At 40.4% G+C, this 10,045-nt stretch overlaps 3 protein-coding genes across 3 annotated transcripts in view; 1 reads left to right on the forward strand and 2 right to left on the reverse strand.

Annotated features, from left to right (window-relative positions):
* Window positions 1-301, forward strand: part of LOC103394251 (hippocalcin-like protein 1) — a 39,395-nt gene extending 39,094 nt beyond the window's left edge. Inside the window, exon 9 of the mRNA XM_025065341.1 lies at window positions 283-301. Within this exon, the coding sequence (XP_024921109.1) occupies window positions 283-301 (19 nt within the window). The remainder of the gene's footprint in view (window positions 1-282) is intronic.
* Window positions 302-2,623: 2,322 nt separating this feature from the next.
* On the reverse strand, window positions 2,624-6,570 carry LOC103394193 (transmembrane protein 54-like). Its single transcript, XM_008331391.3, has 6 exons — window positions 6,416-6,570; window positions 5,058-5,254; window positions 4,732-4,791; window positions 3,895-4,086; window positions 3,500-3,646; window positions 2,624-3,425 (listed from the first exon to the last, which is right to left on the reverse strand). Exons 1-6 carry the CDS (start codon window positions 6,426-6,428, stop codon window positions 3,045-3,047), a joined length of 990 nt encoding a protein of 329 aa, XP_008329613.1. The 5' UTR covers window positions 6,429-6,570; the 3' UTR covers window positions 2,624-3,044.
* Window positions 6,571-8,336: 1,766 nt separating this feature from the next.
* On the reverse strand, window positions 8,337-10,016 carry LOC103394192 (gap junction beta-3 protein-like). The gene has a single exon (XM_008331388.2). The coding sequence runs from the start codon at window positions 9,145-9,147 to the stop codon at window positions 8,416-8,418; it is 732 nt and encodes a 243-aa protein (XP_008329610.1). The 5' UTR covers window positions 9,148-10,016; the 3' UTR covers window positions 8,337-8,415.
* Between the last annotated feature and the right edge of the window lie 29 nt (window positions 10,017-10,045).

A 10,045-nucleotide genomic window follows, 5' to 3' on the forward strand; every position in this document is an offset into this window, starting at 1 on the left:
TCACCGCGCCCCCCCCCCCCCCCCCGCCCCACGCCCCTTCCTCCTCTCCCTCTCTGTTGCTATCGAACCGGTCACTCAAATCAATGCATGATGGTTCTCGTCTCTCATGTCATCTTTACTCTGTTGCGCGCAAGAGTGGAGGAAGGATTTTACTAAAGATAAGAGATTTCTTTTTATATATAAGTATATTTGGAGAATATTAAGAGTTGAAGCATTTAGAGAGTCAGCAGAGGCGTCCAATAACGTTGGCAGATCTCTTTTTCTGGAACATGGGAATTTCAGATTTGCGGAGAGCTTGTGATTTTTTTTTTAATTACTCAGTGTCTCTTCCACAGCACATGTATATCATGTACATACTGTATGTCTATATTTATCATAAGACGGAGTGCATGTGTCTTCACCAACGGTGCGCACACTTTAGCATCGACAGGCAGTATTATGTAGCTTAGCTTCCAACTGTGATATGAATGAGAAATGAGAGTCAGAGGTGACTGTGAGGTTTACTGGGATTTTATTGCTATATGATGTTTCACTGAGAAAAAGAAGGCCTAAGATCCCATATGGATTTTGTTAGTATCTATTTGCATTTTTTTTTTCTTTTTTTTTTCTTTTTTTTAATTTGTACATATGATGTTCCTCCATGACGTTGTTTTATTTATTTATTTTTACTCTTATGATTGTGCTTTTACATTGATTTCATTGTTGGAACGACCGTGGTCCAGTTTACAGTGACGGAGAGAGGGAGAATCGATTTAGAATTTGTGGTTTTTCGTTAAAGCAACAAAACAAAAACAAAAAAAAAGAAAACAAATGAAATTCTTGTGAAATAAGTCCCATAATGCATCTGATCAATGGCACGAGTAGCACATATGGTTTGAGTTTAAAAAGCGTGGCTGTGCACTTGGTCTGACTGTGAGTACTTGTACTGCGCGTGTGCAGATGCACTGTATGCTCGATGCTAGGTTTTACAGTATTACCATGTCGTGCGGTTTCTTGATTTGTACGTATTTTAACGTTCTTTATCGACGAGGAGTAAAGTAACTGGTCTCTATATTGCATGTTCCTGCAAACCAGATGACGACAACGTTCACAAGCGCACGGCGGCTGTGTCTCTTTGTAGCTCTGCAGCTTCCTCAGCACCTCCAAACGCCCTTCCCCATCCACTTTTTTTTTCCAACGACAGACAGGGATAATTCACTAAGGGCTCGTTCATCACTCTTCGGCCAAATGCTTTTAGAACCCAGATCAGTCTGCTCATACATGTGGCATGCGCGGGAAGTGTTTAACTTTGCCTAGTTTAAGGAATTTTTGGAACAATCTCACGTCAGCCATTTTGATTCTCTATTCCGAAACGTCGTATGAAAACTTCTTAGGTCTGACTTCCAACCAACACTGCATCACAAACGCCATCTTCCTGCACATGTAAACAGTCACTGGCTGCAGCAGTGTCACTTACTACCATAGAAGTGTGATTTAAAGCATGTGTCGCCACCTTCTGTCTGAGAATAAACACACTTCTGTCTGTGAAATTAGAAACAACTGGGCTCCAAGAAGAGAAGCTAATGCTGAATTAAAACAGAGTTACAATTAGCTAAATGCCTATCTTTATTTTAGCATTTTTAAATAATGGGCGCATTTAGACAAGTTTCGTCAGTTCTACTACATAAAGGTAATAATTTAATGAATTTGTCTTAAGTATTTACCAAGCTTTGCTTCAATAATATTGTTCTCTTCAAATCCATTTTAAAAGTTCTTCTTTTAAACATGGCTGTTTAGTGTAATGTTAAACAGTATATTAAAGCATAGGGAATATGGTGTATGTAATAGTATAATAAGTTGTACAATTACCACTATTTAGTTTTCCTTTTTTTAAAAACTGCTTAAAGACAGTAGTTCTGCACACTACTTTGTGTACATACATATTAATAACATTCAAATAGTTAATGATAGGGTTTTTTTTCAAACTCTGAAGCCCAGTATTTTACTACATCACAGACTGAAATGTGTGCAACCGACTATAGTCTAGTAGTAGTAGAAGCAGCTGCACCCACGTGACACCAGACTGATCTGGGATACAGTTTTACAGGAGCTTCCTAACCAGCTGCGCCTCTGCTTCGGGGAATCCTATAATGTCACTGCCTTCTGCTGGTAGGATAAAGAACAACAGTTGCTGCCCCACAATAAAACAGAGAAACCCTTTTATATTCTCACTGCCTTCTGATGAACTGGCACGTTGTGTTGGATTTTAAAAAAAGCCCCTTTTTCCTTCCTTCCTTCCTTCCTTCCTTCCTTCCTTCCTTCCTTCCTTCCTTCTTTCCATCCTTCCCTGGCCTCTCTTTGTCCCTTCCTGTTTTTCTGTTGCATGAAAACCTCACAAGAGGATGCCATGTTTGTTCTGTTGAATCTGAAATTTAAATATATGTGTTTTGAATCCACTTGTGTGACTGGCATCTCTGAATTTTTCAGGATATCAACGTGTGTAGCTGAAGTGTGTGTGTGTGTGTGTGTGTTGTAAGTCTGTGTGTAACCAGTCCTACCCGTCAGGTCACTGCTGCTGAATTCATTTTCTCTTTTAGTCCCAGTTCAGTTTCGCTTGAAATAAAAGAAGGGTGAGAGTTTTTTTTTTCAAATAAAATCTTTATTTGTTTATGAAAATAAATAGATTCAGCCGTTAACAGTTTCTCTTAAAAGTAGTTTTTCTAGATTTGATCTAAATGAGTTCATTCAATTCCCCGCAGTGTGTGTGTTTTCTTATCTCATTCATTCACTTATACAATACAGACAGGAAGTGCGTAAAAAATGACTTTTTATGTAAACAACTCGCAATGTAATCTGATTTCAATGTTGATCATTTAACCTAGCACAGCACTGACAGTATAAAAGACACAACAATTACATTAATCAGATTAAAAATTCAGTTCCACTTCATGGTTTAAAAAAAAAAAATACTGAACAGTAAAGTCCCGTCTCGATGGCTAAAAACTGTAACGTCCAGTACTTTGAAGCCTCAGTCTTTCAACCTTCATCTGACCTGTCAAATGTGGCTAAATCCAAAAGCTGTTTCTCTCCAGAGTTCCTCTCTCCAGCAGCTGATGTTCCTCTGGGGCTGTTTGCTGACCGCTGGGTCTCTTTTCTGTCCTCTCTCTGTTGGACCTTTCTGCGTACGGCTGGTACAGAGGTCGTCTCTCTGGAGGGGGAAGACTACGGTAGTGACGGGGAGGATTCTGCGAAGGCGGGGGAGCTCGGTGTTGCTGCTGATAATGCTGCTGCTGATAATGCTGCTTCTGATGATGATGTTGATGATGATGCTGTTGTCTTGGAGGTGCAGCTCTAAGTGTTGGAGCTTCAGTATTCCGTGTTGGAGGTTCAGTGTTGCTCCTGGGCTGTTCAGTATACCTAGAGGGTGCCGCTTCTATTCTCCTGATCTTCTCAAAAAAGAAAAAGAAAATTAGTAGTAGTAGTAAGTGTTTTAGCATTAAAGCTGAAAGCAGCATCTTACCGCTCTGCCATGGCGCTTGTGTGTCCTTCCGCTTGGGCAGCACGGCAGGCCCAGGAATCGAACACAGACGGCAAGGCACTGAGCGGAAAACACCATCTGCGTGACGCAGGTCACGATCAGGGGCAGCCACAGGATCAGGGTGGTACTCTGGGCACGGACGGAGAACAGGGTTAGCATCTTTAGCTACCAGAAGGAACGGTACTTTTTAGAGCGAGAGTGCTCGGCAGTGGAAACAGAGAGTGGGTGTTGATGATCTGATACACATCACACAGAGCAGAGAACCATGGGAATTTTAATACCCACAGTGAGTGTCAGGGTGAAACGGCTCAGGGAGTCAAGAGCCTTTTGTTGGGAAGTGTTTAGTCACTCTTATGTGTCGGGAAAGAACAACTTACGTAGATACGCGTGGGGTCAAACGGACACTCGTTGGTGATGCTGGAGTAACCTATGGCGTCGGGGAAGCGGCAGTGAGTTAGGAGGCTCTTCCCCCCGTGAATGATGGCCCTCACCATCGATACAAGGAGGCCGACGGCTGAAGCCGCCGCCGTGACTGACGCCGCCAGGCTGAATGTGAAGAGCGACCACGTCTGTCGGACAGAATGCAGTGAGAACCTTATAGAAACAGCCAAAGTCAGAAAGACACTGGAGGCCACAGTTTATCTAATGTTACTCTTTGAATATGACACATTACTTTTGATAAGGATAAAAATAACAGATCAGACATCACAGCACCTCCAGCCCAGTATGATTACCATCTACAGCCAGAAGTGCTGTGATTAGCATATGGCCCTGCCCTTGTCTAGTCCTCAGCTGTCCACGGAAACAAAGGGAATCTGGGTGGGGTTTTTGTCGTTACAGGTGTCGTAAGGACTTGTAATTCTGTTCAACTGCACTGTCTGCCTCATTAGTCAGCCGACAACTGACTAAATAAAGATTAAGGAAAAGTCATGCTGCATTACTGCCACGGGTGGGGTAAAACAAAAGAAGACTTTTCCAGCTCTGCAGGGTAGAGGTCAAGACACCTGTCTATACAGAAGCTAAAAAAGACCATCAGAATTCATGGAGTGGGCCGGTTTTGACCCACGGTCTGTATGTTTGACACCCCTGATATAGACTGACAAATGGAAATCTGGGTGTAAGAATGTCATAGAAGGGAGGGAGTAGGGATGTGTTTGGAAAGTCAGATATTTAAATTATTCAAATGAAGCAGTAGAATGAGAAGTGGTACCAACCAGGCCTCTTTTCTTTTTGTTTTTGGACAACACAATAGCCAGAATGCCAACGACGACGCCCTGCAGGGGAATAATGTAAAACCGAAACAAAATGAACAAAACAACTGTACAAAAAAATGAACTGATTTAGTTGTTTGTAAATGTTTGACATGTTTCTTCTGTTTACTTGAAAGACAAGCCGTCATTCCAATCATTTTGTGTTTTGGTGTGGGTGTGTGTGTGTTCTGATTGTTTTGACAGGCATGTCAAAACTGTTTGTTTTTACTGATTGCACATATGATTGAGTTTTGGAACTGCTCCGTAGTGCGATGCAGTCACAGACTCACCAGCAGGCCAGAGGTGAGGGCCACCACGTTAGAGATAGCGTACTCCATGGCCCTGGCCTGCTTATGAAGGTTAATGTGTCTCAGAACCACACCATGTACCAGCGCTCCTAACAGGAAGTTGACATGACCAATGAGGACCATGGTCAGACCCATTTTCATCAGGGCCTGTGGTTCCTCCAGGTCTGAACAACACAATCCTGATGAGAGCACAAAAAAAAAAAAACTGTTGTTAAAGATGCTGCAGTAAATCATCAGGAATTACAAACATTTTAGAGTTGCAGTGATGTGATTTCATTTCAAACTCCAGTCCAGTGCAGTTAGCATTGATCCTCAACTCACAAGAGCGAGGTCAAAGACACCAGAGATGTTACCCGCATTAATGATTAGCTGCTGAGCACATAACTACAGCACAGCCTGTCCACACTGAAACTCCATCCGACAGATCTAATTTTAATGGAGTCACTTCATAATGAAGTTTTCTTTGTGTCAATTATTTATCTGAGTTTCACAACGCATTCTGTATTGCACTCACAATTTGGAACATTAATGCAACCAGCCTCTGTATACACAGGGGACACTGGATACTTTTGGAAAGTACCGCAGTGATTTTGTTCTTGCTGTAAATGTTTTGGCTAAATTCGAGAACATGAGTCATGTAAAATCAAATTATACACACCTACACTTTAATATTTTTTTAATGTAGAAACTCTCTGTGTTTAACTTATGAGTCAGTTTTTGCACAAACACAAATCCACCTTGATCCGACCTCTGCTCTTTTGGTGGCACCCTTTGTTTAAGTCTTTACACAGGTGCACAGAGATGACAATTAGGATTTGAACACACGCTCCGACAAAAGATGTTGGCGATGACATGGTGAGAACTCTCCTACGATAGTGTAAAATGTCAGCTTCAATTTTGATATAATAATAATAATAATAATAATAGCTTTTAATTAAGACTAATTTACCAAATGTGTGACATCATCTGAAAAGTGAATAGATCATAGTTTTTTAATAAATAATTCAAAGCTAATAGAAGAAACTGGACATGTTTACATCATCAATACTGGTTCTCAAGAGGTCACCATGACTTCCATATTGGTATTCACTGATTTTCTAGCAAAGATTTTGTTTGAGTGAGGAAAATAAACCTCAGTGACTTTTTTTTTTTTTAACATTTGATCTGATGTTAAACTGCAAGAGCTGCAGCTGATAATCTCCAATGATATCAAATAGTAGTTCATCATCTCCACACAGGTGTGCCACGGCCGGCACCTACCGCACCCACCCAAACAAACAAACTTTCACACAAACAAACTGCAAGTGCAAACTTTACCACCTCTCCTGCGATTTTATTACCTGTGCCAGGCATGTTTGTCAGGTCACCATCCGTTTACACTGATCGTCACTGCGGACACACTCAGCTGGTCCTCCGACGTCTACGGAGCAAGACAAACCAGTCTGACACTGTGTATTATGAACACACGGAGACACGCACTGTACACGAAACTTCTGCCCAGGCCCTTCAAAATAAGACGCAATCTGATCCCAAAAGAAGGTGACTAGTCCAAGCAATGTCGCCCAATAAAGGTAATGTTATATTATGGTGTGTATTTTATTATTATTAATAATAATAATAATAATAAGGTAAATAATAATAAGAAAAATACGCTTGTTCTGGAAATTATATTCAGTAGTTCAACGAATATATGATTATGTTGTTTTTCAGTATTTTTATGATTTTATTTTTAGAACAGAGCATACTTTTTAATGTTTGTTGTTTGTCGTCTGTGTGACATTTTCTGCCACTGCTGCGCACCATGTTGTATTGCTGTTATGAAACAAAACGGCAAAAACAACAAAAGCTATTCTATTCTATTCTGATAATATATTATATAACGACGTGGAGCGTTTAATGCTTTTATTCTGAAATTAAATGTTCTCGTCGGACTGTGGAGGTTTGACATCTCTGCAGAAGACAGCCACAGGTGTGATGAATACGGAAATACGGTGTCATATGGAGCAGGCTTTTTTTTTTTTTTTTTAATAACATACCCGATCAGAGCTGTGGTGAAATCACAAAGAATACAGTGACAGTAGGTAAAGGGTTGCGGGCATCACCGCTGTTGCCTAAGCAAAACAAATCTTTGGGAAAAACGGATTATTCTAAATTATAAATATTTGCAATATAATCACGTTTTTAATAGGTAAACCTGTAAATGTTGAACATTAACATCTTTGGTTTCTGCAAGTGTTATTAAGGTTTTCAACACAATTGTTAAAAAACTGTGTTGTTTTCTCAGAAAACTTACTGTAGCTAAAAGGGAATGTTGAGTTGCATGTTTCCAAACATACAGTACTGTGCAAAAGTTTCAGTCAGAGCCCCTCTATTTCTAGTCAACATTTTTTTATATACAAAGAGAGACACTTAAAAAGGCACTATATAGTAAATGTATTCCCCCTACATGAGCAGTACTGTGAAGTATTATTTATTCTTTTTACAAACATTTTTGTTAAATACTTAAATGCATTATTGTATGTTTAAACCATGACCATGACTTATTTCTTTTATCTGTATACATACATTAGTTTGTAGTCTAAGGTGACAGGTATTGTCATAAACTGGTCTGGTCTGGTTTTGCTCAAAGGTTAAAGGTCACCATTTGGCTCCTTTCTTCAGACAGCAACATTCTGCGTATATTCTACATGTTTTTATGTCACTACTCATGTGTTTAGACTGCCTTCTACTTTTTAACCTAATTTCAGCTCTGTCTCTTCATGTAAACTCAGAAGAAAATGAGAAATTTGAATACTGATTTGAATTAAACAGCAGTGCCGTTTCAGTGTTGTACAGATGAACGATTAATATAAACGTAACCTTATAAATTAATTTTTTTTTAAACTGCAAAATTGCAAAACTACACCATAACAGTGCTGGACTTGAAGTACTAAAGACATTACTGTTTCATGGATATAAAATTGGATTACAGTACTACCATGATCAAACTGTTTAGTGTAATGGTACTTTAGTGCCATCAGGTGGAGAAATGGCGCCAGCAAACACAAGTGAGTATTTTTAGACTATAAAATCCATTGTTACTGTTTTGGATTTCTTTGTTTGGACAGTTGTTAGTAACATTTTTAAATGAGCTATTGCCAAAAGTATACGAAAAGTAAACAATCACTGCATCCTTGATATCAGTTTTTACATTTATTCATTATTAAGCAAGCAACATATGCTGAGGTGCAGTAAGAGTTACATGTATTCATTGGTGTTTAATATGGAATAACAGAAGATGGGTAAAATATGTGGCATATATATGACATTTTGACAGGACTAGATAGAGCTGAGAATGTAGTTAAAAGGGAAGAGAAGACTTGCATCCCTCATAGTTCAGGTCAGCGTGGGTCTTCCTGGACGAGGTGTGCACGCTGCCCTGGTGTTTGAGATTTGCCACACGAGATGCAATCAGGTACAATATCTCACAGATGTTAAGCACAATACATATAGCAGAAGCCCCTACCATGAAGTATGTGAAAACGGTTTTCTCGGTGGGTCGCGAAACGTAGCAGTTCACCAAATTAGGACAGGGGCTTACGTCACACTGGACTTTCCTGGGCAGCTTGAAACTGTCATAGATGTAGTGAAGCACGTAGAGAAACAGGACCTCGAAGGTTGTTTTGACAAACAGGCTCATCAGATAAGTCCACCAGAGACCACCGTGTTTTTGGCCGGGGTTTTTATACAGGCAGGACTTCTCACCATGCTTTGCCTTGTATTTGCGCTCCCGCTCTTGCCTGTAGGCTACGTGTAGCACGACCATGAATGAAGGGCAGGTGACGAAGATGAGCTGTAGGGCCCACAGCCTGATGTGGGAGATGGGGAAGAAGTAATCGTAGCAGATGTTGGTGCAACCGGGTTGTCGTGTGTTGCAGTCGAAGTTCCCTTGGTCATCGCTCCACACCCGCTCAGCAGCCACAACGTAGACCAGGAATCGAAACACGAACACCACAGAGAGCCAGATGCGTCCAAAGGCCGTGGAGTACTTGTTGACTCCACTGAGTAGACCTTGAAGGAAATTCCAATCCATGCTTTGCTGAATTTCTTCTTACCTGCAAGACTGGAATAACATAAATTATTATTATTATTATTGAACTTTATTGATCCCACATATGGTTAACAGCAGATTTGCTGCAACATGCGGCCCCTGGAGGCGCCAAGTATGTGGTTCCCCTGGGAATCGAACCCAAGACTCACTGCTCTGTGGATATTTAAAATACAGAAAAACAATCATTACCTATTTCAGACTTTTTGGTACTCACCTTAAAAACTCAAATGTTCAACTCAGTCGGTCATGTTCTGTTTTCACCTTAAAGGTCGTACGTCAAACCTCGAACACCTTCTTTTCTCCGCAGTTGTTCTTACACTGAGTGCATAGAAGAATAAACTCTTGCTCTTGACTCTGAAGGTGTGGCCACGCGTTGCATCCACCCTGACGTCCAATACCTTTAAAATCTTTAGCAGTTCATGACAAATATCACAATTAATTTAAGTGGTTTAACTTAAGAATCTGTGAATGTTGAATTTGAAACGGGAATATAAATCTTACTGACACCTCGGGTGACTGAACAAGGCGTCAGAAATGAAAATAAATATGCTTTGGTGTGATATATGACCTATAGGATAGATTGTTATCTCTCTCTCCATTGTGTGATTCTTTCAGTCTGCTCCCTACATTTGTCAGCGGGTGACTTGATATGACAGTGCCCCGAATGAATAAAAAGGTATAAGGCGTTGGTAAATCAATTCAACAGGGCCGCCACCTCTCATTTTCTGCAACTCCTGATCCTTGAGATACGCATAACTAATGTCCCAAAACAATACAGTAAAACCCCATTTTATCAGCCGAGAATGTACTACAGCTGGCACCGCCTTGTTAGTACACTATACACTCAGCTTTATGGTGCTTCCTTCAACAACTCTACACT

This window comes from Cynoglossus semilaevis, chromosome 18 (assembly GCF_000523025.1).
Source record: "Cynoglossus semilaevis isolate Cse_v1.0 chromosome 18, Cse_v1.0, whole genome shotgun sequence".
Lineage (NCBI taxonomy): Eukaryota > Metazoa > Chordata > Actinopteri > Pleuronectiformes > Cynoglossidae > Cynoglossus > Cynoglossus semilaevis.